At 52.6% G+C, this 25,278-nt stretch overlaps 10 protein-coding genes across 10 annotated transcripts; 5 read left to right on the forward strand and 5 right to left on the reverse strand.

Moving 5' to 3' along the window:
• Positions 1-1,368: 1,368 nt before the first annotated feature.
• Positions 1,369-2,433, reverse strand: PpBr36_00322 (uncharacterized protein; the record flags this gene model as incomplete). The annotated part of the gene is made up of 1 exon (XM_029887515.1): positions 1,369-2,433. The coding sequence occupies one exon, from the start codon at positions 2,431-2,433 to the stop codon at positions 1,369-1,371; it is 1,065 nt and encodes a 354-aa protein (XP_029751628.1).
• Positions 2,434-3,055: 622 nt separating this feature from the next.
• PpBr36_00323 (uncharacterized protein) lies at positions 3,056-3,541 on the reverse strand (the record flags this gene model as incomplete). Its single annotated transcript, XM_029887516.1, has 1 exon — positions 3,056-3,541. The coding sequence occupies one exon, from the start codon at positions 3,539-3,541 to the stop codon at positions 3,056-3,058; it is 486 nt and encodes a 161-aa protein (XP_029751627.1).
• Positions 3,542-4,702: 1,161 nt separating this feature from the next.
• On the forward strand, positions 4,703-6,319 carry PpBr36_00324 (uncharacterized protein; the record flags this gene model as incomplete). The annotated part of the gene is made up of 3 exons (XM_029887517.1): positions 4,703-4,740; positions 4,876-5,042; positions 5,124-6,319. The coding sequence occupies 3 exons, from the start codon at positions 4,703-4,705 to the stop codon at positions 6,317-6,319; spliced, it is 1,401 nt and encodes a 466-aa protein (XP_029751626.1).
• Positions 6,320-7,390: 1,071 nt separating this feature from the next.
• Positions 7,391-9,021, reverse strand: PpBr36_00325 (uncharacterized protein; the record flags this gene model as incomplete). Its single annotated transcript, XM_029887518.1, has 2 exons — positions 7,391-8,794; positions 8,881-9,021. 2 exons carry the CDS (start codon positions 9,019-9,021, stop codon positions 7,391-7,393), a joined length of 1,545 nt encoding a protein of 514 aa, XP_029751625.1.
• Positions 9,022-11,177: 2,156 nt separating this feature from the next.
• PpBr36_00326 (uncharacterized protein) lies at positions 11,178-11,471 on the reverse strand (the record flags this gene model as incomplete). Its single annotated transcript, XM_029887519.1, has 2 exons — positions 11,178-11,211; positions 11,272-11,471. The coding sequence occupies 2 exons, from the start codon at positions 11,469-11,471 to the stop codon at positions 11,178-11,180; spliced, it is 234 nt and encodes a 77-aa protein (XP_029751624.1).
• A 445-nt stretch (positions 11,472-11,916) lies between these two features.
• Positions 11,917-13,957, reverse strand: PpBr36_00327 (uncharacterized protein; the record flags this gene model as incomplete). Its single annotated transcript, XM_029887520.1, has 5 exons — positions 11,917-12,580; positions 12,676-12,991; positions 13,076-13,168; positions 13,237-13,618; positions 13,757-13,957. 5 exons carry the CDS (start codon positions 13,955-13,957, stop codon positions 11,917-11,919), a joined length of 1,656 nt encoding a protein of 551 aa, XP_029751623.1.
• A 1,128-nt stretch (positions 13,958-15,085) lies between these two features.
• PpBr36_00328 (uncharacterized protein) lies at positions 15,086-16,692 on the forward strand (the record flags this gene model as incomplete). The annotated part of the gene is made up of 2 exons (XM_029887521.1): positions 15,086-15,199; positions 15,268-16,692. The coding sequence occupies 2 exons, from the start codon at positions 15,086-15,088 to the stop codon at positions 16,690-16,692; spliced, it is 1,539 nt and encodes a 512-aa protein (XP_029751632.1).
• Positions 16,693-18,173: 1,481 nt separating this feature from the next.
• Positions 18,174-20,153, forward strand: PpBr36_00329 (uncharacterized protein; the record flags this gene model as incomplete). Its single annotated transcript, XM_029887522.1, has 1 exon — positions 18,174-20,153. One exon carries the CDS (start codon positions 18,174-18,176, stop codon positions 20,151-20,153), a length of 1,980 nt encoding a protein of 659 aa, XP_029751631.1.
• Positions 20,154-21,575: 1,422 nt separating this feature from the next.
• PpBr36_00330 (uncharacterized protein) lies at positions 21,576-23,009 on the forward strand (the record flags this gene model as incomplete). Its single annotated transcript, XM_029887523.1, has 2 exons — positions 21,576-21,917; positions 22,038-23,009. Coding segments are annotated over 2 exons (1,314 nt in total), but the record flags the coding sequence as incomplete, so codon positions are not given.
• A 1,090-nt stretch (positions 23,010-24,099) lies between these two features.
• PpBr36_00331 (uncharacterized protein) lies at positions 24,100-25,222 on the forward strand (the record flags this gene model as incomplete). Its single annotated transcript, XM_029887524.1, has 2 exons — positions 24,100-24,319; positions 24,513-25,222. Coding segments are annotated over 2 exons (930 nt in total), but the record flags the coding sequence as incomplete, so codon positions are not given.
• Between the last annotated feature and the right edge of the window lie 56 nt (positions 25,223-25,278).

The raw sequence follows: 25,278 nt of genomic DNA on the forward strand, positions 1-25,278 counted from the left end.
CTTCAAGGATGGGCCCGTTTTCTCCGGCAAAGGCCATAAATGACATTACTCCGGAACTAGCCTTAGCCCCCCTCAAATATAACTTCCTTTCCGTCGCAACCATCACCTTGCTTATAACACCATGACAATAAAAAAAGAGATGGGATGATAGATAAAGAACAAGAAAAGAGAAAAAAAAAAAAAAAAGTCTGACGACTTTCTGGCAGGACGAAAAGGACCCGGAGCACGTTTTCTCATCCGTACGTCCGGCGCCGATGATACATTCATGACGTGAAGACAAAAAAATGCGTATAGGCCGAGGCAAGCCGATTAATCACCCTTTTGCCCAATATGCATCAGCCGACCAAACCACAACAAAAAAGGAGCATCGCCAAAAACGGAAAATTGAGGGGTCACCCTTTGGCTTGCGATCCGTGCATTAGGATGGACGTACGGAAAGTGAACAAAAAAAAAATAGAAAAGATTAAATAACTACAGTATGTACACCAAGCAGTAACGGCGTGGTAGAGTGCCAAGCTGCATGGGCCTGGAGGTTGATGCGTACGGGCCTTGGCAGCAAGCGCTAACAAAGAGGAAACAATATACCTTTGGAGCTTGAAGTATAGTCTGACAAGTGACCAAACACTAAAAAAAAATTGAAATAAAATAAAAAGAAGGAACAGGGTCTACCCCTTCCCCCTTCGAGTCGCAAGGCCAAGGCCCGTCTCGAAATGAGGAAACGTCTTTTTTTTTCCCCCGTTCAGCATTACCATAGTAAGAATCCGTCAGAAGAAGCATTGGACAGGATACCATCTCTTCACAAGGTCGTGTCTCGCGTTGTGAAATGGTTAACCGACCTCTCCCTGTATTGCTAACTCCAGGTCTTTCCGGCATGTTCCGCAAACATTCATCCTGGGTTGTTGTAGTTTGCCTTGGTATAGATAGGTACGCGACGGATACCTAGCACTGAAACAGACATTGCCGAGGCAGAGAGACCCTTTGTTTTCTGAAGATCTCGATGTTCTTGCTCTGTCATGGTTCCCCTCTTTTTGCCTTTTTCTGCCTGCTTCTATACTAATTGTAGGACCCTGATTGCACAAAAATGAAAACGCTCCGGGATCTCATCAATGCCTGGTTTCTTGGTTAGTAATTATTTATTTGTGTTGCAGTATCGATTGGTAATACAAGCCGGTCCTGAGGACTACTTCCGCTTTAGCTGCATAAATGGATGGACCTTGACCTAGTCTAGACGAGGTTCTTAATAATAAGCCACGGTGTAGACGAATCATACGCAGCCCGGATATAGTTGGAATTCTACAGGTTTATCCTGCCTGCAGCTATCCATTGAGACTTTGAGAGTTCCAAAGGGGGAAAAAAAAGTTTGGGGGTTCAGATGTTCCACCATTTCGCGTCTTCGCCTTTGAACTTGCGCAGCATGGAATTGAGGTCCAGCTCAATCCAACCGGGAGCTGTGAGACCAACAGCCGCAGGCGAGCCTTTGCTTGCCTGGCACGAGAAATCGTCGTGCGAATCATCATAGCAGGTCGTAGTGTCATTCTGCGCACATTCACTACCAATTTTGTGGGCTTGGTCATCGTGAAATTGACACCAAAGCGGCGAGTGCTCATTTTGCGGAACACTGGCACGGGCGGCGGTAAGGTCAGGATCGTTGAGCAGCCTGAGCACCGCAAGGAAGGCCTCGTTGCTGCCGAGGATCTTCTCACTCCTCTTCAGACTCTTCTGCACAGAACCAGCACTACTCACCACCACGCCACTGCTCGACTGCCATGACACGGATGGACTGGCCATCATATTCCGAGACACCCGATCATCGAACCGGACCTCGAGCCAGCGTAGGGAGCCACGGAGAATAAGATCTTGAAGCGCGGGGACAACTTCGTCTCCCAGAGATCCTCCGAACCTCTGCACGATCAAGACCAGCTTCCGGATCTTGAAGCGAGCCTCGCTGCCCATCAGGTTGCGGCAAGGCGTCCGGGTACTGATCGAGCGGTAGTCGACATCATCATCACTGTCGCTCGGGTAGCCGTGGTTGCGGCCCAGCTCCTTTGGTTCCGGCTTGGGGATGGTGAAGCTGGCAGACAGTGCGTTTTCTTTTGCCGACCGCCTCGTCTTCACGTTGGCATAAAAGACATTTTCGGTGTAGAATACGGCCTCGGCCTCATCGGCGAGTTTGCTGTTTGATAACAAGAGCGACAGCGGCAAGACCGTTTGACCGTGCTGTCCATCAAGGTTTGCGCCAACCACGTTGGCGTCTCCTTCCCGCGGAGGCACGCGGATGAAACTGCCATTGCTGCCAATGCTGACGCCGTGAGGATGTGAGAGCAGGAGCTTCAAGATTTTGTTGCGCAGCTCCCCAGGCAAGTCGAAGAATCGATGAAATGATGCTGCACAAGCTGCGTTGTCGACGTCTTTGGTAGGTGATGCTAGCGGCATGAATAACTTGGTCTGTTATTTAAGGTGGGAAATAGAATTCGCGTAGGCCAGTGCCTGTCATAGGGACGCAAGAGATGGCAAAAAGGGAAAATATCAGTATCAAAAAGAACGAATCAGTCCATGTATAAATACATCAATATTTCCTTGTTAGGTATCCCCGTGTGCCGTGTGGTGAATGTCATGACAAAACTCAAATACAAACCTGAGATAATCATGCGTTACTTTAGTTCATTCAACCTGACGAACTGTATGAATTATGTAAGCAGACCCCGTGATGTCTGTTCTCAAAGCTTCGATTGTCGTTGGGATTGATACAGATATCCGCCAAGGAAAACGATAGCAACAATGGCATGAGAGTTCAAGACGGATGCCGACTTTCAATAGAAGGCCCTCCCAATTTATATCAAATTTGTGAAACATGCTGAACATTATACATGGATTGGTACAGGGGTAGATAAGAGTTACATACAGTTGATGCGTGCCGAATTCGAGCCAGTTTCGCCAACAGCCAGCACACCAAGGGGACTTGCAGCAACAAGTTGATCCCCAGAACCGTAAAGAGCCGGGTCGACTGACCGTGTTTTGAGGTCACATCCTGCTAAATCGTCACGACTCCTGCAGGTTATGACACCCGGCACAGGACGACACCACCCATGCGCTTGTCCAGCGCTTCCCTAACCTCCAAGACCCCCGCCCGCGTGCTGACGAATAGTGTCTCTCCCAAGTAAAGCCCCTTGATATATCCGCTTGGAAACCCTCTCGCGATCTTTTCGAGCCCCTCGAGATCGCAATGGACCAAGCGACTCGGTTTGCTGACGACCTGAAGCTGGCTCATGACGGGCTTGTTCTCCCAGTACTTGAGGCCGAGCCACAGGCGGCGGCTCGAGACGTTTGCGGTCGTCACGGGCTCCGTCTCGAACGTGAGAAGAGCCTCGGGTGGAGGCGGATGTGGCCCGGCCCGTGTGACCGAAGAGATGAGGCCAGCCCGGTGAAGCGCCAGGGCCAGGTTGAGGTTGTATTTCGTGTTTGCCACCGATGTCAGTCCCAACCGTGCCTTGGAGGCGTTCTGAAGGTGCGAACACATGTGTGCTATGTTGAGAATCCCCATTTTGGCGGTTTTCTTTTTTTATGGGTTGCGTACGGAAGCCGTCGAGGTTGGCGTTGACCTTGTTCGTTCGCTAGACAGTCGTTGCTGGTGGCTCACTCCAGCTCTGTCGACTGAGCTCGTCAAAAAAAAATCGGTTCGATTGCGCAGTTTCACGGCCGGTCTGGTATTTGGATTCTCAAAAGATCGGATCCCAATGCTCCGTTCAACTCTGCAGGAAGTAAAGATTTTGGTCAGTTCTGGGGCTGCAGACTCAAGGCGCCAAGCAGTGATTGCAGCTGCAGAGTGACATCTTACCAGCCGACAGGGGTATATAATGTTTTATCAAGAAACTAGGCCTCGAGGGCATTCGCATATGAGCCTCTGTGGCGTTCCCTCTCGAGGCAAAAAAACAGTCGATTTTCCTATCGTTGATGATTTACCAAACGCCAATGCGCGTGCTGCCAAAATTTCCATTTGAGCCCCAAGCCTACTACCACGCGACAGGGGTGAGTGAAAAAAGAACTCCACCGGAACCGGCCCCACATTAGCTTCGGAGCATCGGCGGACGATGGAAAGCAGTAAACGAATTGTGGCAGTTGATTGGCAAAGACGTCGATTGCGCACTGGGACCAGGGCGGGGCTTTTAAGCGCCCAGTAAACCACTTGGCTTGCATGGTGTGACGATTTCCCCCCTCCATACATCCATCTTTTGACTTGCTTCCCGTCCATCCAGGACTTGTCAGACTCGGAAGATTGGCCCTCGTACAGTCATCACATGGGCGAGTCCCCGTCCCCAATGCCGTTGCAGTGTAGCAGCTAGTGCTGATATGCTGCAGCATCCAGGGTAGTATGCCTTTGGGTACAGAATAAATAACTGGCTCTGGGGAGGTCTGTCATTAATTTTTGTTCCTTTGTCGGCGCCCCTCCTCTGCTTTGCGCTCCTGTAGTTTTGCGACAGGTTTTTTTTTTCTTTTTTTTCTAACCGCTGTCTTGCAAGTAGCAAGCTTTGTTTTATTCTCTGCTATTCTTGAGACAAGCTTGCGATTTCACTGAAAAAAAGGACTGCTGCTGGCGACCCGGACACCTACCGAGGCGCATTGCTAAAGCTATCCACATAATACCTCTTGTCAACCTGCATATACACATTCGAGGCAGCTCGCTACCTTAACACCAAGTGGCGCAATGGCTTGCCGGCCAGGAGAGGAAAACGTCGCGACGTTGTAAGTGATAATCTAGCCGAAATAACTGGGATCAAGCAGACGAGCGAGAGAAGGCCCCTCCGCCAGGCAATCCGTTGTGCACCTCCTGGGTATTGCTCCCCCAGGGCCTCTCCGACGCTGATCTTGCAATGCCAGGTTCGGCGACGTGCACTATTTCTACGGCTCCCCATCCACAGATCCTCCCCACCATCGCTTCGACAAGGGATCATATGTCTACCTCTTTGAGAACGCAGCCGAGAGGCGCGCGCGGATCGAAATAGCAAACCACCCGGGGACCGAGGCCCAGGATGCGTTTGAGGGTGGTAAGGCTGTGGTGTCCTCGCAAATACCTGCCCCGAGGTGATGCATATTGACAAGCCCTGTTCCTCCGCGGCGTTTTGCAGTTCTTGACAGTGTACAAGTTCGGTACTCTTACAAACAGCAGTGCGTCGTCGGCATGACGATAGGCCATGTGCCCAACCACGAAGAGTGGCATCTGCCGTGGTACGACCCGCGCAACGAGACAAAGTACCACTACAAGCTGCACTCGCTGGACGTATACTTCTGGACGCAGGCAGACGCCCTGCAGTTCGTCAACGGCGTCCGCCGTGTGCTGCCCGCGCAGCAGGTCGAAGTCCTCGACGAGCCCGCACCCCCGCCCCGTCAGTTCCAGCCGCCACCGTCAGCAGCGGATACAAGCGGCCTGGTGCAGAAGCTGGAGAACGCCGCAATTTCTACCGAGGTCGGCGCGGAGCGAGCGGGAAGCGGTGCCAGCGGCGGTACGCTGTCCTTCGCCCCGCCGCCCGTATCGGCCGTGGCTGGCGCCAACGGCGACACGCCGTCGTCGCTCCCGCCTCCTCCACCCCAGAATTTTGCGCCGATGGCTTACAACCCTGCGGCACCCGCGGCACCTGAAGCCATACGCCACAGGGAAAAGACGCCGCCCCCACCCGACGGAGGGCTCAACCCCCTGCAGCAGACCCTGGCCTATGACGCCGGCACCCCCTTCTCCCCGGGGCTGGCACCGAGCGGCATGTCAGGCCCGCTGAGCCCGGCCGTTCCACCTCCTCAGTTTGGACAAATCCCCGGCGCCCCCAGCTTCCCCGGACCACCCCAGCCGCAGAGCGTTTCCAGTCCCGGCATGGCTCCCGCCGGCTTTGGCCAACACCCGCACCCGGGCCTGTCTCGGGCGCACACCGTGCCAGTGCAATCCTTCGGGGCTCCCCTGGCCAGCCCTTATGGATCTGCGTTCCCGGGAAGCCCTGGTTTTGCCCCGAATCAGCAGCAAATGAGCCACCCGTCCCTGCCGCAGACCCAGAACCCGACGCCTCCCGCTCCGGGCACGCCTGGTCTACCCCCTCCACCGCCGCCTCCCTCGTCGTCGGCGGCGTCGGCCCCGCTCACGGCCAGGGCCACGGCCGGCATGGTGCCGATGGACTACTCGATCCACCAGCAGGCCTACCGGCCCGACGAGGGCGAGATGGAGCACAAGACCAAATTCAAGTCGGACAGGGAAACCAGGAAGCTGGAGAGCAGCGCCTATCGGTTGGAAAAGGGCGTCACGGGCATGTTTAAGAAGTTTGAGAAGAAGTTTGGATGAACCCTAGCGAGGCATCGTCTCCGTGATGGTCGGGCACCGATGCAGGCAGACGTTGCTGTAGGATCGCCATAAGGGCGGTTGGTGAGCAAAGTAGTAATCTTATTCAGTGGGAAACTAGCAGCATAGTGTGTTTCCACAGCAAGGCGTGACAACCATCTTTTGGAAGAATTAAAAAAAAAAAAAAAAAAAGTAACCAGGCAAGCCGGCGACCTCGAACGTCATTGTTAGCGTCACTGTAGCTGGCGCTACTGTAGCAGTAGTCAGTCGTAAATCTAGACTAGAGTCAAGCTTGGCCCTAGTATGAAAACGAAATCGAGTTCTTTATGGCTCTTAGCTTCATTTGATCCTGCCAAATGTAAAATGTACTGGTGTATTTATTGCCTGTCTGCTGCTCGGCTGATACTCATTTTCAAATGCAATGTATGGCTATGTTGTTGTTAACGCTTGAAAAAAAAAAAAAAAAAAAAAAAAAAAAAACCATTTATAGACATCCAAACAAAATCATCCAATAATCGCCGCTTAGACTGTTCTCATCACATCAAGGAATGGAATAACCATCCAAATTGCCTTTCATCCCTCGTCATAGTACCCCATCCACCTTCCATTCCTGCTCCTTTACCACTCGACTTTGTTTTTACACTTCCGTTGGCCCTTTTTTTTCANNTACTGGTGTATTTATTGCCTGTCTGCTGCTCGGCTGATACTCATTTTCAAATGCAATGTATGGCTATGTTGTTGTTAACGCTTGAAAAAAAAAAAAAAAAAAAAAAAAAAAAAACCATTTATAGACATCCAAACAAAATCATCCAATAATCGCCGCTTAGACTGTTCTCATCACATCAAGGAATGGAATAACCATCCAAATTGCCTTTCATCCCTCGTCATAGTACCCCATCCACCTTCCATTCCTGCTCCTTTACCACTCGACTTTGTTTTTACACTTCCGTTGGCCCTTTTTTTTCAAGCCCCCGATTTTCTTGATACAAAAGATAAGTAGCCAGCTATACATTCTTTCGTGCCTCATTCAGAGTCCTTCAGGGATTCTATTTGTTCTATCCCAGAGGCAGATCCTTAGAAATGCTGACGATCCGAGTGGTCGGACCTTGCAGTTGACGGCTCGATCACAATCTGAGGCACGGGTTGCAGATTTATGCTGGGCAGCTGCGGGGTGCTGCGGTTGCTGTTATTAGGGCTCCCACTTCCACGCCGGTTTGATGTCAGGTCCGGACTGCTGTGGGCCGAGCCGGTTCCCCTTGACGCCAGGAGGTCGGCCACGTGTCGCGACATGCGGTGGTAATCCGGGTTGCGGACCGGGCCGGAATATTCTGGCGGCGGCTCGTGGAGTGGTGTGTGACGAGCCGAGGGAAGGCTGTGTACCGAAGCCGAGGCTGCGTCGGAGATGTTTATCTCCTCATAGTCCGGAGGGAGAGTACCGCCTTCGCCCAGGTCGGCCTCGGCCGCGTCGATCAGCTCTGGACTCGAGCCAGCATGCGACATGCGGCGTGGGGTGACTGTAGGCGTTACCGAGCGAGACGATGAGCGTGATACCGTGGAACCACCAGTTGGGAACCCAGGCGACACAGGTCGGCTGCGAGCCGTGTCGATGCTGAGCTCCGAGGCGCTCCGTTGCCGCCCCTGCGAAGAGAGCGTGCGAGCGGAGAGGCTTGTGGAGGGCCGAGAAGATACCGCGATGCTGGCGGCGTCGCTCAGCAGGCCCGTGCGTTCGCTCTCCTGGCTGTTGGCGCGGGCTCTGGTTCCGTCGTGACGCACCTCGCCGATGCCGGCGTAGCTGACAGCACTTACGGCACGCTGGCGGGCCAGTTTAGTTTGCTCCTGTACTACACGCAGCGCCTCGATCTCTTCCGAGTTCTGGGCTCGTGCTTCCCGTGCCTCGTGGCGGATGGCGCGCATGGCCACTGCGTCGTTGGCGGTGCGGGCCTGTTCGCGACGGGCGTATCTCTCCTCACGCTCCGCCATTTGTCGTCGCCTCGCCTGGCGGATCTGGAAGAGCGCATCCATCTCTTCGTCGCGCAGGGCCTCCTCCTGCTCAGCGGTAGGCATCTCCACCACCACGTCGATGCCGTCACGCTCGCCCGCCACTCCCAGCACCTCCTCTCCCTCGTTGGCCTTGGTTCGGTACGCCGGTAGGGTCATGATCGATCTGATAGAGGCGTGACGGTCAACGGCCGCAGTCGCTCCGGGCGACGACCGCATCGGCTCTCTGCCATCTTGACTGTTCGAATTGCCGCCGGCGGGGCCTGCGGGCGACCTGTTGCGCGATGCATCTCCCCATCTGTTATCGCTTCCTGCGGCGGGCCTCTGGTAGTTCAAATTCGAAGGCGTCCATCGGGTCCATAAACCTTTCAGGAACGGAGTCGGGATGTATTTGGGCTCGGGATGTCTTGCGCGCAAACTTCGGACGAGGATCCATAATATGCCCAGGACGACAATACCGCAGATGATTGCAGCGACAATCTAAAAGAAATTATGTTTTCTGAGGTCAGCGGAGCTGTATGGTGATTCACGGCTAGCGGCGGATAGTTTTATGGGTAGTAGCGTACATATGCGGTTGAATTATTGAGCCCGTGGACGTCGTTTGTTTGCGCCCTTTTGATATGCATTTTCCCCAACGTGGCGTCTGGATCGCTGGCGAATTCTTGGGCGGATATGGTCGATAGACTCCTTGGTATTCTTAACAGCATTTTGTGGATGGTTATGTATGCGTATGTGTATGTGTATCGTGAATATTCCAGATTCAAACGCGGTTTTGAGGTTTTAGATTCCTTGCAGGAAGCACCGGCTGCCGACTAAACAAGGGAACTGTTGAAAGGAGACGAAGAGACCGGATCAGGATTGAATTGGTGGACTATCTTGCATCATAGGCAGTACAAGCGCGGATGTTCAAGTGAAAGGTTCGGTCCCGACGAGAAACGTAGGCGAACTCGTCAGATCTGCGATCGCCCGTTGAGGCAGTGTTTGTCTCGAAGACACAAGCGTGGTAAGTTCGGTAAGCTGGGTGGGTTGTGTACTAGGCAATAACGGAATTATCGTGGGCGGCAAGGCTGGGCAGCAACGAAAGACAGATAGGCACAAGAGCAACAAGAAATTAGATGCTAGAATATTGGAGAAATGCAGCAAAAGCAGAACAAAATGAAATAATAACAAAGGGTCAGAAGTGAGGACGATGTGTACGAAGTGAAGAACAAAAATTCAATGGGCATAAACAAAAGAATTTGAGAAAAAAAAAAAAAAAAAAAAAAAGAACAACCTGAGCTGACCGGCCGTATCAAGGGCGGCAAGGCTCAACTCGTCCGCAGCAGCACACACGGTAGCGCAGCACTCGAATTGACCTTTGGATTTGTCCCAAAGACAAGGCCGCCCGGAACGGAGCAAGATGGCAGAGAACGAGGCGATGCCCTCAGTCGTGTTGTGCAGCGCCCCAGCGTGACAAGGTGGGTGCGGGTGGGGATGGTGGCTCCAGAAATTGATCAACGGCACAGCGAATTGAGCGAATGAGGGCTGCGGCCGGCGGCCAAGAGCGCAGGGATACTGCTGACGTCTGGCATAAGCTACCTAACTTTGGCAACCTTGGCGAGTTTGGCGATTTGAAATTTTGTTCCCCTTGCAGCCCTGGTAGTGCGAGCGAAGCAAACTAAGGCCAGCGGTACCAGGTAATACTGCGTAATGTACTTGGACATTTTAGGAGGTCTTCAGTGAGGGGTGGTTAGATTCTCAGGCGCTTATCCTGTCTTGCACCTGGAGTTAATTAGTTCAGACCCCACTATCAATCAGCATCTCCTCACTAAATTATTACCACTCCTATTATGGTATGCGGTTGCCTGGTCCTGACTGGGACCTGTCAGACGTCCCAGTCTGTCCGGCTGATTGCCAATGGGAAGCAATGAATCGTATCTTGACATGCTCTCTGTACATAACCACCTACGTAAGGTTTGGACAACGGGATTTGACATATGCAAGGGGGATGGCTGTCAATCAAGTCATTTCTGCAGGCAAACTTTGGACGTGTCTAGCGTCTTTTATTTGCATTTTTTCATTTTGCATATTTGCATATTGTCCGATGACGCGTTGTCAAGGGAATCAGCGCATCTGGCGGACTGTTTGTTAATGGGTGGATTGTCAATCAGTATTATGCTATGCCCTGAGCCCGTAGATTGCAATTTTGTCAATACATTTCTCCTCCGCAAAAACACCAAATATTGACATAGGCAACCGTCATAGTTCGTACCATAGCCCCAGTTAGACTGGACTAGGCCACCAAGTGTAGGCCTACAAGATAAAGCCTCAGAGAAATCCCCGATTGCACTGCCACCCAGCCCCCACCAAGGACGGATGTTACCCAAGGAACACGGCCACGTGACTGACAGCGACAGCATTCTATCTGATCTTGAATGCATGGGCCTCCCCTGATCTTCCCCAATTTCGACAATAGGACGAATGTCACTCAGCATGGCTCAAACTTTAATCTCATATTCTGTGTGCATCAACACTCAATCTTATTTATTCAAGCTTCATCCACACAAGATCTAGCCAGCCGACCCTGTCCCCCGTTATTCTCTTTGTTTATTTACCACTAGAAAATTCAGAGCTAGTAGCAAACTCAGTAGTCATTCCGCGTTCGGCCGACAAGCGGGGTCGCAATTAGCCCCCAAAGCAATTGGGCCAAGCAAAATACTGGCTGGCACTTTCAAAATATAAACTGGTCTAGAGGGCATCGGTGAGATAGAGGAGAGAGATTTTTGTTACTTTCCATGATAAAAACATTGGGAATCGTTTCATTTCCACGGCTATCTCAACTCCTAGGGGCCCAGCCCACTACCTACACAGGCCCAAGTAATGATTACGTGAAATTATGCTCTGATGCCATGGTCAACCTGGACACAGGTTGTCGCCTTCAGACCCCAGGCTTTCCGGGCGCGGATTCGGACTCATACCAACCTGGATAGTAGTACGGTGGCTGTTGCGGCGGTGGCTGTTGCGGTGGAGGAGAATCCTCCCTGACATCCACGAAGGTGTCTGGACCGGCGCCGACGGTGGTCCGTGTGGGAGCAGATGTGTTGCCAGCTTTGGTGGCGTCCTCGGAGGAGGCAGTGGCTCCTGGAGGCTTGGTGGTTTGCTGGCACTGACATGACATGTTGGTTTGAGTTGTTAGCGATGATGATGGTCGATGGGGTTATAAACATTGTGGCAGATCCAAGCTTGCGGGACGAGATGGCTCTCTTATATAGCCTTTGACAGTTTTTGCCTGAGTGTTCAGTAACAATTGGTACACGTCCTCGTCACAACGGTTATGGTGACTCGGCCAGCTCGTACAAGTCACCAAACTTGAGTGTGATCACGGTTGACCCGATTGAAGTAGCGATTAACCAATTGCTCCCTGTGACTAAAATATAGGACGGGCAATCGAATAGGGAGTGTGGTGAGGGATAGAACCGCCGCACAAAAGGTCTACCTTGGCCAAGTGTCAAACACCCTTTTCCCCCAACTAGCCCCTCTCGTCGCCCGTCCCCAGCCCTGTCAAACGATTTCTAACAACCAAAAAAAACGACATTGTTCTAATGAATGAAAAAAAAAAAAAATTAGAGCTCGGCCTGAACATTCTTTTCCGCCCTGCGCGCCACGTCGTCCAGCTCCGGCTTGAGCGCGTCGGCCTTCTCCTGAGAGAAGGCACGGGCGCTGACCTTGTGCTCGAACAGGAGGTCGATTTCCGAATACGTCAGACCAAAAGGCTCGGGCAGACGGAAGAACACCCAGCACAAGAACAGCAGGTCGATGCCGGCCCAGAAGAAACCGGCCTTTGCGCCCCAGTTCCAATCATTCTTTCCAATCATGGGAGGCATCAAAGCATTGGTTATGAAGCCGGCGGTGTTGTAGGTGGCACGCGCGAGCGCCACCGTTTTGACTCGGAGCCGGGTCGAGGGGATCTCGGCGACGAGACAGTAGCAGGACGGGCCGACGCTGAGCTGGAAGAGGAAGAGCATCAGGATGATCAAGGCACCGATGCCCCACCCGAGCCTCTCTTCAATGGCCTTGCCGGCCGGGATGCCCATGAATCCGATAACCATCAGGATTACGAACATGGCACTGAGTCCGTATAGGTAGAGCGAGCGGCGGCCGACGTAGTTCATGATCCACCAGGCGAGCAGGCATCCGATGAGGCCGATGCAGTTCTCGACGAGACCCATGGTGAAGGCGTTCTCGGCCTTCATTCCGGCGTTGATCAGGAACTGGATACCATAAGACCTATTCGTAGGTTTAGTTCTCTGCCTCGTCTCTGGCGTCACGCACATATATGTAATGACAACAATAATGCTCATGAGAAAAAAGAGCTAACTCACATAAACGGAACACCACAGAAGCTCTGAGTCAGCCAGACCATGCAGGCAATCTCAGTACGGCGGAGGTCGACACCACGGAAGCAGTCCCAAAAGTTACCGCCAGTCGACATCTCCATCTCGAGCTGGTTGGTGGCCTTCATCATCTCCATGTGTGCGTCCAAGTCGAAGTGCACGCCGCTGCTGGGGCTGGTGAGTCGCTCCACGGCCTTTCTGGCCTCGTCGTAGCGGCCCTTGCGGATGAGCCACCAAGGGGACTCAGGGACGAAGATGGCGGCGATGATGATGGGGCCGGGCCAGATCCATTGCAGAGCAAAGGCTATAGAGAGAAAAAAAAAAGAAAGGAAATTAGTCTTTGATGTTCAAGCGCAGTTTCAGCAGATGATGCAAAGGGAAAGCTTACGAATTCTGTATCCCCACTGGTCGGTCCTCTGCATTAGGCCCTTGAGCATGCCCTTTGCCAGGATACCTCCGACGACCCAGCAAATGTTGACGTCTATGATCATGTATCAGTTTTTTTTTGTCCCAGACTCAAAAAAAAGCTCGTCTTGATCTGCTACTCACAGGATGTCATGTATTGCCTCAGCTTGGTCGGGCACAAGTCGGCGGCGTAAGTTACACTCAGCGTCTGGAAAACACCCCAAGGCAGACCCTGCACGAGGGCACCCGCCAGGAACATGGGCAGTCCTGTGGAGAAGAAGGGGATGAAGATGCCTCCGATCATGAAGAACATGGCGCCGATCATGGTCTTGCGGTATCCGAACCACTCCGTCACGTAGCCGTTGATCAAGAGACCGATGATGGAACCGGCCTGCACACCGTTGTTGATGATGGTCTGCCACCTGGCCGAAACGAGCTTGCCTCCGTCGGGGTCGACCTGGTCACCGAATCTGTCTTTGAAGGCCGGGAATGGGTAGAAGTTGCTCATGAGATTGAGGTCGTAGGCCTGGGGGAAAAAAAAATAAAATCAGAAAAGTTTTGCACATGGTTAGTTTCTACATGCGCCGCCCCCATATTCCACAAGCTATTTCGGTTTCTGTTGAAAGTAAAGAACATAAAGAAAATAAAAGTGATCACTACTAACCTCCATGATAATAGCCAGCGACAACATGAACGAGAAAAAGATAGCCTTGGGCCAGAAGCGAAAAGTATCCCTCATGCTCATGTCGCGCTCGATCTGCAGGGCCGTGGACGCCTCGCCGGCTCCTGGAGCCTGAGATCCCTTGGGCGCAACCACATGGCTGGCTGTGGCCTCGACGGGCGCGTCGGTCTTTTCGTCTGCCATTTTGGACCGGCTGTCGTCTCTTCTCTGTCCGGGAAATGGAGCAGAAGGTGATGATGGTGGTGAGGAGGGCGGGCTCCCGCAGCAAGTCCGAACCGGGCGGGCATCTCGACTAATATCCCCTTTTGACATTGGAGTCCGAGCATCACACAATGAAATGGGGGTTGCATTCCCCCAAGTAATAGGGTGGATCTCTTCAGTCCTCAATACTACACGAACCGTTCACATGTGTTTCCTTTTTTTTTCTTCTTCTTTCTGCAGGGTACATGCCTAGATCGGCTGTGTTCTCCTGGATCAGATATTCGATGGCCCAACATCGCGTGGCGGATTCCCCATGGTGAAAATGGAGGCCCCGGCGCCCCACGGGGAAACTCATTTCGGAGCTTGCCAGAAAATGGGACGCTGATATGAGTCGAGAACCATGTCTAGAACTAATCCAGCACGTAGCGGCTTGGCCTGGCCCTTTTCGTTCCAGTCGGAACCCTGACGTTTTTCTCCAAATCTCCACCCCGGCCTCCTTCTCCTCACCTGCTGTCCCAGACTTGGAGTTGTGGAGAAAATGTCGGCCGACACTCGCACATCTACTGGCGAATGCATCCCAAAAGCCCTCTTGGCACAAGCGGGGTACGAGACGGAGGTTATCCCAGAATCAGATACGCATACTACTCATTATTCGGTTTCTTTTTCTTTTTTTTTTTTCTTTCACGTGCCATCCTACCATCAAGCTCGCTCGAGTGAGGATGTTCCAAGCGCGTGGTTACTAACCGAGAGAAAAACAAGAAGCAACCCATCGTAACTCCACACTGATGCTTATGCCCAGGCAAGATATCCTGGACTAAAGCAGCTTGTGACTTCAAATATTTTCTCGACGCCAAGAGACGGAGGTTGCTCTGCAGCGTGTGCCGAAACTGACCGCTTGATAGTGCTAAATACTCGGCTCCACTAACAGAGGGGTTTTTTTTGTGTTTATTTTTTTATGTTTGTTTGCTGGTTTAGCAGAGTCAATTAGATAAGGTAGTTCGAAAAGCATAAAACTATTTCAATGTCAAGTCATAGGTCAGAAGTTAGAAGTTCATTCCCCAAAGTCAAGATCTTTTACTTCCTTCCAGTGATATATAAGACACATATATCATGACATCCCGCCGCACGACCATCCACGCAGCAGCTGCTGCCACCCTCCTCTTGGCAGCCTTGCCGGTGAGCGCTGTCAGGAACGGGTTGGCAATCACGCCACCCATGGGCTGGGTAAGTAGCGTAACATGGCATAAATCACCCATGCACCGGGGAAGTCAACGGAGACTAACCCCGTTCAGAACAACTGGAATGCTTTCGGGTGTGATGTGTCAGAACATCTTCTACTAAGTACCAGCGAAGCGGTCGTGAACCTCGGCCTACGAGACCTCGGTTACGATCATGTCGTCTTGGACGACTGCTGGCAGGACCCCGACGGACGGACCGCTGACGGCAAGCTCCAGCCGGATGCCGACAAGTTCCCCCGGGGCCTGAAGGCCATCGCGGATGACTTGCACTCGGAGAACCTCAAGTTCGGCATGTACTCGTCGTCGGGAGAGATGACATGTGCACGATTTGAGGGATCTCTCGATCATGAGGTCGACGACGCAGCCAGCTTCGCGTCTTGGGGCGTCGACTTTTTGAAGTATGACAATTGCTACAACATGGGTCGCATCGGCTCCCCGGTGGGTACGTTCAACCGCTTCAAGGTCATGGCAGACGCTTTGAACGCGACGGGCCGTCCGATTGAGTTCAACCTGTGCAACTGGGGCGAGGATTACGTACACACCTGGGGCATGTCGATTGCCAACTCGTGGCGGATCAGCGGCGACATCTACGACAGCTTTACACGGCCCGATGACTTGTGCAGCTGCACCGATCCTCACGACCCCCTCTGCGTTGCCCCAGGCACGCACTGCTCGGTCCTCTTCATCTTGAACAAGATTGCACCCTTTGCCGACAAGAGCATTCCTGGAGGGTGGAGCGATCTCGACATGCTCGAGGTGGGCCAGGGCGGCATGACACGTGAGGAGCAACGTGCTCACTTTGCCATGTGGGCTGCGCTCAAGTCACCGCTCATGTTGGGCAACGACCTGCGCATCATGCCGGCCGAGGCGCTGGCTATTGTGAGCAATCCTGCCGTTATCGCCTTGAGCCAGGACCCGCATGGCCGCAGCATGTTTCGCGTAAAGAAGACCGTTGGCGGTGAGCTTCAGCCCGACGAGTATGGGGCCCAGGAGAGCCACGTCTGGAGCGGCAGGCTGCATAATGGCGACCAGGTGGTGATACTCCTGAACGCTGCCGGAAACGACGTCGAGATGACCGCCAGTCTCAAGGACATCTTCGTCGCTGACGGCCCGGGAGGCTCGGCACCCCAAGTCAGGTATGCGTGGGCGATTCACGACCTTATGGCAAGCGAGATGCCTGTAGAGACAGCCCAGGCTCTTCTCGACGCTTCTAATGACCGTGTCAAAACAACAAGCATTCTGAAGAATGCGAACTGGTACAACGCCACCGAGACGCCGTACGCAGTTGGTCTGGAGAAGGAAGACCCCAGGCTGTTTGGTGAAAAGGTTGGCGAGGTCGAAGCCAAGGGCGCAATCAAGGTCATGGTGCCCAGCCACTCTGCCAAAGTATACCGTCTGAGGAGAATCTCCAAGCCTGGTGACAACTTCAAGCAGAAGAGCCACGACAGGACGACGCGGGAGGTCAAGGAGGAGCTCTGAATTGCGCTGATGACCACCTGACTGCCGCAGAGTATGATCACATTGGCGATCCCAGTGGGCCGCTCTGCTGAAAATAATGAGGAGTCGGTGACCTGACCAAGCTGACCAATGCCCTGCCCGCTCGGGCCTGGACTGGTGGGTATGAAAGTTATCCCTTCTGGGGGACCGAGGTGGAAGGAACAGGCTTTATGCCTGTACAATATGAGATTTAACAAGTCGTGTGAGGAGTTTAAAGCCAAGGGACACGACGCCAAAAGTCCGATATCACCATCGCCGTCAGGGCATTACCTGGGTCAAAGTTAGATAAGCGGAAAATAAAAAGAACCAAAGAAGAAGAAAACCCAATTGAAAATCCTGCGTGCTGATCTGTCTCGATAGAGGCGGCCCATGAGGATCTCTGTTAGGAGTTATGCGTGATCGTATCTGATGATACCAAGTTCCTGGGATGATGGTTACCTAGCCAAGGTACCGGTACCTGACTGTTACGCGAGAATTTGGCGGCTTCTATGGTAACCGAGGTAGGTGGACTACTCTTAAGGTAGGCGTGCTATATAATCTTCGTCTCAACTGGGGGTATTTTTTTTGTCCCCCTCGAGACAGATACAATAGATAAGGTGATGAAGTAAAATCTGTTGATCAGCGTTGTTCGGATGGATTAAATCTTGCCAGTTTCGCGACTGGCTTGGCAAATCATCGAGGATAGGTCCAGCGAAGGGAAATAAATGAGTGCACATAGAAAACTGCATGGGGTGGGGGCGAAGGGAGGGCGAAAAAAAAAAAAAAAAAAAAAAAAAAGAAAACCAAGACGAAAATCTAGCCAAGCCTTGGCGTCAAATCGTTTCCCATTGGCCAACCACGAACTATATGGTGGGACTAGTGCCCTGAGTTTGTGGTTCTGGCCCACGTCCCAATGCATTGGGCTCACTCTCCATGCCCACGTCTAAACAGAAAAAAAAAAAAAAAAAAATAAATAAAAATAAAAAAAATAAACCGCCGCCGGAGCTGCCCGAACCAGGATGCACTAGCTTTTTTCGACTACGTTCCCTGTGACTACCATATTGCGTGTGTTGTGCGTCGGTTCCCCTCACCGGGGGCCGCGCACCAAACAACTCCCGAGACGGTAAACGGTCAAAACTGGATCGAATGTGTTTTTATTTTTATTTTTGTTTTATTCTCGTTTTTACTTTTTTTTTCTACTTCGCCGATTCCCATTTTGCGTCTATCGGGAACTGTGAACCGCAAGCGTTACTGGTTTGCGTTGAGCCAACAAAGAGGACCCGAACATCAGTCATGCGCAGTTTTGGCGCACGTTGACTCTTGACACGGGCCTTGGATCTCGCGAACAAAGAGGTCCTGCATACCCGCAATTGAGCCGTTCTTTCTACCATCTCTGCCACCTCGTTTGTTGTTTTCATCTTGCCTGGCCTCTTGCGAAGTGCAGGTTTATCCGAACGCGAGCGCTCCGGGCATTTTTGCCCGTCATGGAAGACTTGGATGGCGCCAGCAACCTTATCTCTGATCTGCTGAAGAAGCTGTCCGAGCTAGACGATAAGGTCGATAATTACCGCAAAGACATGGCCGTCGAATTCCAAAGGTATTCTGATGACCTTCTCCGAGACTTGCCCAGCGAGGTAACATCCCAAGTCAACCGCGCCATAACCGCTTCCATGTCTGAAGGCAGATACCGCAACCTGTTCCCCTCCGACAAGGAGAGACATGTCTTTCTCGAACCTGAGTCACCAGCAATAGATCGTAAAATGTGGGACGGCAAAGGCTCTCCGCCCCCCGTACTTCACCACACCTCTGGCGTTCCAAACACGTCCAGCACAGCCAATGCCACCGCTGCTCGCGCCCTCGGCAGCAGCCCCAGAGACGGCGTACGCGATCTCCATGCGCGCGAAAAGGAATTCCACGGCCTCTTTACGCCTTCATACCTGCCGCTCCTCGAGGCCCCCGACAGAGCGCCTGGGGAACAACCTTCGACGACAACAAATTCCGATTCGCTGCCCCAGACAGAAGAAGCAAAAACATCATCTAAAGTGGCTGGAGGCGGCGGCGGGGTGGTACCAAGGTTTCCCCCAGTCCGAAGTTTCACCGATCCCTCGGCAGATTGCGGATCGGGCGAAAGCGACAAAGAAAGAAACGCCCGGCGAAGTGCTCTACGCAGGTCTTCGAGTTCTAATAGATCCAGTCCGCGACGGGTACGCTTTGAATTTGAGGGCGAAGTTGTGTTGCCCACCTCATCTCCAACTTCAAGTGGCGTCGCTTCGTCGTCTCCACCGCCTGAGTTAGCCAGGGAAGAATCGCCTGTTCCACTCGATGAGTCACCCCCGACGGCCAAGCCAGCAGCGCCATCTCCGCCACGCTCACCCTCATCAAGATCTCTGCTAGACGACCAAGACGATTGTTTGCCGCCGCCTAAAAAAGTGTCATCATCTCAGGCACTGAGGGCACTATCCAAACTACCCCTGGAGGACCCCTCGACGTGGACCGTGGTCAACGCCAATTCAGAGCCGGTTGCGGCTGAGGACAACCAGGCAACCGCACATCCCGACGCCGCCACCACCAACTTTGCCACTTATATGTCGCCCCCTTCTCACATTGAAGAAGTCGGAAAGCAGCCCCTGGGTGCAGCGCAACTCGGCTCGCCTTTGCAGGACCTCGAGGAGTATTACGATGATTCTAGCGAATCCGAGGACGACTTCGTCTCTATGCCCATCCGGCCTATCCGAAAAAAGTCTATCTCCCCAGACGCTAGAATGCATTCACTAAACCCACTCGAATCGCAACCGACCCAAACAAGAAACCCAGAACCGGGCCTTGGCGAAGATATCGAACCCAGCAGCCAGGACGATAGCATGAAATCGACACGTCCGACGGCAAGCAAACTGGACGCAAAGTCGAGCGAGCACCAAGCCAACGCCGCCACCACTACCGAAACTCGCAATGCCGATGGAGAGCTGGACGGTGATGAACTCTTCGACATGGAGGAGGACATGTACGCAAAACGGGATAGCCAGCCTTATATCGACCATGAGGATGAGTCCGATGTAGAAGCGGAGACAGAGACCATAGAAGATGCAGAGAGAGAAGGCATTCCTATGGAGAAGCCGCCGCAATCACCCAGCCTATTTGTCGCTCCGAAACCGCAGAGCGTCAGCTTGACGCCACCCAATGTCTCGGCCGGCTCGTACAAGGGCCGACCGGTCTCGTTCGACGTTGTCAAAGATCACAGGCTGCTACACAGGGCGGCTGAGCTCGGCGATTTGCACACCTTTGTCGGCAGCATCGACGGCCGGAGCGGCGTAGATGGCATCGACCCCAGTAGCTATCGAGGCGCCAGTTTCCGGGGTGCGAGCAGTCTTTCTGGGCTGGCTTTTTCAGGTGCCCCAAGGAGCTTATCTGAGAGAATGTTTCTCGAAGACCTGGCCGAGGAGGGCGGCTCATTGCCAAAACGCTAATGCTACCCTGCGACGCATCTTTGACGCCCACCTTGTTTGGATGGCATGGACGTCCAGAGCCTTGCTTATCACTCATATCATGATATATATACCCATATTTAATTTTTGCAATATCTTTTACTCGTCTTATCTCCATGTATATGAACAGATCACGTGTCATTGTTGTTTTACTATCACTATTCAAATTTAGGCGGCGAGATATCAGAGGCGATTCGTTTGTCCATGTGACAAACACAGGTTGTCGCGATCCAACAGACGACTGTTTGATATGAATGGCGTTGCTTTTTGCTTTCCATGGCTATACAGTCCCGCAAAATGGTTATTTTCGCAAATGTTGTATTTTTGTACACGGTTTCGGTTACGGGGCAGGTCGGTATTGTTGGCTTAGCTCTCAGGGTCTTACGTCTTACTGTATTCTAAGGCGCGGTTGCTTACTATGATGAGGCGTTGACTTTGTTTTTGGGGTTAGGGACTGGACGAGGTTCCACATAGCCCCCTGCGCCTATCAGATCGGGTAAATTCAGACTTTCGGGCTGGCAGTGGGTGGCGTTGCATTTTTTTTTTTTTTGTTTAGGCAGGGCATGAGCTAGGTATCCTCAAGTTACTCAGATGTCTATTATACACACGGGCTCGATACATTATTACCCATCTACCTGTCTAGGTAACTAAGTATTATATTCACCTTAGGTTTGGGCAGTTGTTTGGGCATTTGGACTTATAGTAGAGGTACCCTCAGAAACTTTGCCTGTGAAAACCTGGCTCTGTTCAGACAGCGGATCGCAACGAGCTGGAGAGGGGGAATGAAACTATAAAATAAAAATCAAATAACAGTTCCGAGTGTAAACTAACTTCAGTGTATAATATGGGTGAGTGAGTGGCCGATCGGCATGCCACTTTCCAAGTTAGACAATTCCAGAACACACTGGAGCTTTCTCCTGCGGATAGTCTTTCGCGCTTGCAAGCTCTGTCAAAAATAGCAGCACATGGACGAACGGGTGTTGAGGGTGGATTAGATGAGTGTGTGGCGCATTTGGGTAAGATCCGGGGTGGATTGGCTGTCAAATCACCTCACAGCGCCATGGGTTTACAGCCCACCTTGCGGCACGTCGCCAAGCATACCGGCAGGCACAAGGCCACCCCTGCACGGATTTCAAACGGTCTCTGGCTGGGAAGCAGTGGAGAGAGCTTTCTGATCAAAAACCCAGCGTAGTCTCATCTTGGTCGTAACAAGGAGACACCATCTCAATTTTCAAGAACCCATCCGCCGAGAGCTATTCACTTGAGAAATTCGAAGCGTTTACGGACTTTCGAAAATTTGTCCAATATTTGCAGCCTAACTACTTTTAGTGCGCTACTTTGGTACCACCCCCTCACCTGCAGTGCCCAAGCAACCTAAGCCAGCTACCCTGAGACGGTCCCTAGGCACGCTATAAGCGGCCTGCGCTGGAGTCAACGCCCGCCTTACGAAAGCCCCGCAAAGCCTGCGCAAATCGGTCAGCCTTCGCAACCACGACGACGGCGCCTGTGGACTCTCGGTCTACGGATCTGAGAGAAACGCTCTCCCGCACAGTCACGGCCGGACGCATACTTTTTGACGCTGCCGATAACACAAAGTTTCCATCGCAGCCGCCACCAGTTCCGCGCTTTCGCAGATACCCCGCCGAGGCAACTGTCGAGGAGCAAAGATCTAGAGAGATGGACGGCAAAAGGCACCTAAACTCTTTCCAGCAGCTGGAGAAGCTGGGTGAGGGAACATATGCTACCGTAAGTCTTGACGTGTTTTTGGTCATTCGCGTCAAGAGTGAGACGGAGAGAGAAAGGCCCGGTCCTTTCGTTGTTCCTGCAGATGAGCTGACGTCTTGTCGAATGAATGCATGACTGTAGGTTTTCAAAGGTCGGAATAGACACACAGGAGAGCTTGTTGCATTAAAAGAGATTCACCTGGACTCGGAGGAAGGCACACCATCAACGGCGATCCGTGAGATCTCGCTTATGAAAGAGCTCAAGCACGAGAACATAGTCGGCCTTCACGATGTCATTCACACCGAGAACAAACTGATGCTAGTCTTTGAGCACATGGACGGCGATTTGAAGAAATACATGGACACCAAGGGAGACCGCGGAGCACTGCAACCCATGGTGATCAAGTCCTTCATGTACCAGCTGCTCAAGGGCATCGATTTTTGCCACCAGAATCGCGTACTACACCGCGACCTTAAGCCGCAGAACCTTTTGATCAACAACAAGGGCGCCCTCAAGCTCGGCGACTTTGGCCTGGCTCGTGCCTTTGGTATCCCTGTCAACACCTTCTCCAACGAGGTGGTGACGCTCTGGTACCGCGCCCCTGACGTTCTTCTTGGCAGCCGAACCTACAACACCAGTATAGACATATGGTCTGCAGGATGCATCATGGCGGAGATGTTTACAGGCCGACCTCTATTTCCGGGCACGACGAACGAGGACCAAATTGTTCGCATCTTCCGGATCATGGGTACGCCGTCAGAGCGTACGTGGCCGGGCTTCTCGCAGTTCCCCGAGTACAAGAAGACGTTCCACACGTACGCCACTCAGGATCTCCGCAATATTCTCCCACAGATCGATGCCACCGGCATCGACCTTTTGGGAAGGATGCTGCAGTTGCGTCCCGAGATGCGCATCAGTGCACACGACGCACTGAAGCACCCTTGGTTCAACGACATTCTTATGCAACAACATGCCATGCAGGCCCAGGCCCAGGCTCATCAAGCAAGGACACAGTCGGGGACTAGCCAGCAGCAGCAAAGTTATTCTCAACAGCAGGTGCCACAACAGCAGCAGCAGACACATTCGCAACCACAGCCGTATGAGAATTATTAGCTAAACTGGACAGGACTACATACTGTCCACTCTTGCATATTAACTCGCGCGCCTGCATTGTCATCTGCCGGCCAACTTAATCATCATGTGCTTTGGGTCACGTCTGTTCTTGTGAGATGGACAAAGATCCAATTGATGTTGTCTTCTTTGGCAGGTTTTTTTTCAGTGCTTTTCGTTATTTGCTAATGCCTCTTTCGCTGGCTGTCTGTTTTCGGGGAGTAGGCATCGGTCTGCATTAGGATAAGAATATTGGAAGGGAGCGGCTATGATATTTTGTTCTTTTAATTTTGATACACTGCGTAGATATTCTATTGTGGGCTTTCTGTGAACCTGCTGCCCCGAAAGTAGTTTTTATCTTTCCCCGTTTGATAAGATGGGTGTGCATCTCCTCGTACTCGATGACTGAGAGGTCATTTGGTACGACAAATGAAGTGTCTGGAGTGCCTCAAACTGTACTCGGGTTTCCAAAGTGTCGGCTGTTGTTCCATTTATACTAGTCTAGACTAGACAAAACCCTGTCTGAATTGAAGCATTCAAACAAGCAAAATACGGGTTGGAAAGCTATGATTGTATTGGACCTACTAGGGTCATTTTCCATTTATGTAGCATGGACGCATACCAGGAAAATGGTGATTGTTGCAAGGAATTTTGGTAATTACCTTATCACTTAATCTCGGAACCGGGCTGGGGCTGCACGAGCCACCCCCAAGACTTTGGGGCCGCCAAAGTGGGCCCATCCACCGCGCGGCTCTGTAGCCGCAGTCGAACCTCACTTGACTCGAGTTGAACCGCGCTTGACTGGCAACATTCATCATCAGAACTGTCAACATAAACAATCCCCCACAACAACATCTCTTGACTATCACATCTCCGAAGCGCAACATCCACGACGACCCCCCGGCGACATTTAGATATACTACGAACCTCCGATTGAATCAGAGGCGTCAGCACACCGAGCAGGACCTTTGACGCCGACCGACCGTCTTGTCGAGTCCATTTCCCTCCCCGGGGGGCGGCCCGCCACCTTTTGTGCGCTCGTGCCGGCCGCTGCGCATACACGTCTCCTGCTAGGCCACATCCTTCCGTGAAGATGCCGGACGCGGCGCCGCGCAAGGGTCTGACTGCGTCGCCGTCGCAAAACAATGCCTCTGCAAACAAGAAGGCCGCAAAGGCCGCGGGCGAAGAGGCAACAATCAAGGTCGCCTCCAAGAAGGAGCCCAGGGCGCCGGCAAACGGCCCTGCGAAGCTGAAGCGCCCGGTACCGAAGCTGAATGGGGTCGGAAACTGGCGCGATGCGACCATCGTGAATGGTTGGTACCTTCCTTGGTTTTCTTTTTTTCTATCGCGGATGGCCCCCCGCATCGGGTTAAAAGGAGTGCCTTGTTTTTTCAGAATGGACTATCGGTTCAAGATGAATGATATGGGCATTCCGTCGAGCCTCGGATACTTGATGTATCGCTCGTCTGCTGTGCAATGGGCTAACCTAGACTATCCTGACTACAGTCGAGAAGAAAAAGTCAAAAGCCAACGCAGCGAGCGCCAAAGCAAGGAACAAATCGCCAGGCCCGGTGGTGAATCCGACAGATGAGAATTCGCACGAGACGTTCGAGACAAGCTCTCCAGCGCTAGACAGCCCCGGATTGCAGCAATGTAAGCACTGCAAGAAGAGCATGTCCGTGGCGAGATCTCCGGCGCATATTGCCGTGTGTCTCAAGGTGAAGAAGGAGAAGGCTCAGCGGAAGAAGGAGGCCCGCGAGGCCCGCGAGCGAGCAAAGGAGGCAGCTGCTCGCGAGGAAGAAGCGCGCAAGGCCGAGGAGGAAGGCGGCGGCGACGACAGCAGCGATGACGACGACGACGACAAGGGAGCTGGCGGTGGCCCAGGCGGCAAGACCACCAAGAAGGCTGCAGGGAAGAAGACTGCCGGCGACGACTCAAAGGGCAAGAAGCGCAAGGCAGATGGAGATCCTGACGGCAAGGGAGGCCCCAAGGCGAAGAAGAAGAAGGATGAGCCAAAGCCCAAGACTGCGAAACCTAAGGGGCCCGTGGATGTCGAAAGGCAGTGTGGTGTTCTCACGCCCACCGGTCAGCCTTGTGCCAGGTCCCTTACATGTAAAACTCACAGTATGGGTGCCAAGAGGGCGGTTCCTGGACGTTCGCTGCCATATGATATGCTGCTGGCGGCGTACCAGAAGAAGAACCAAGCGAAACAGCAGAGTATGTTCTCCTGGCCAAGTGATGGCAACAAGTCAATCCTGGCCTTTTTTTTTTT

The sequence above is a fragment of the Pyricularia pennisetigena genome, chromosome 2 (genome assembly GCF_004337985.1).
Source record: "Pyricularia pennisetigena strain Br36 chromosome 2, whole genome shotgun sequence".
Taxonomy (NCBI): Eukaryota; Fungi; Ascomycota; class Sordariomycetes; order Magnaporthales; family Pyriculariaceae; genus Pyricularia; species Pyricularia pennisetigena.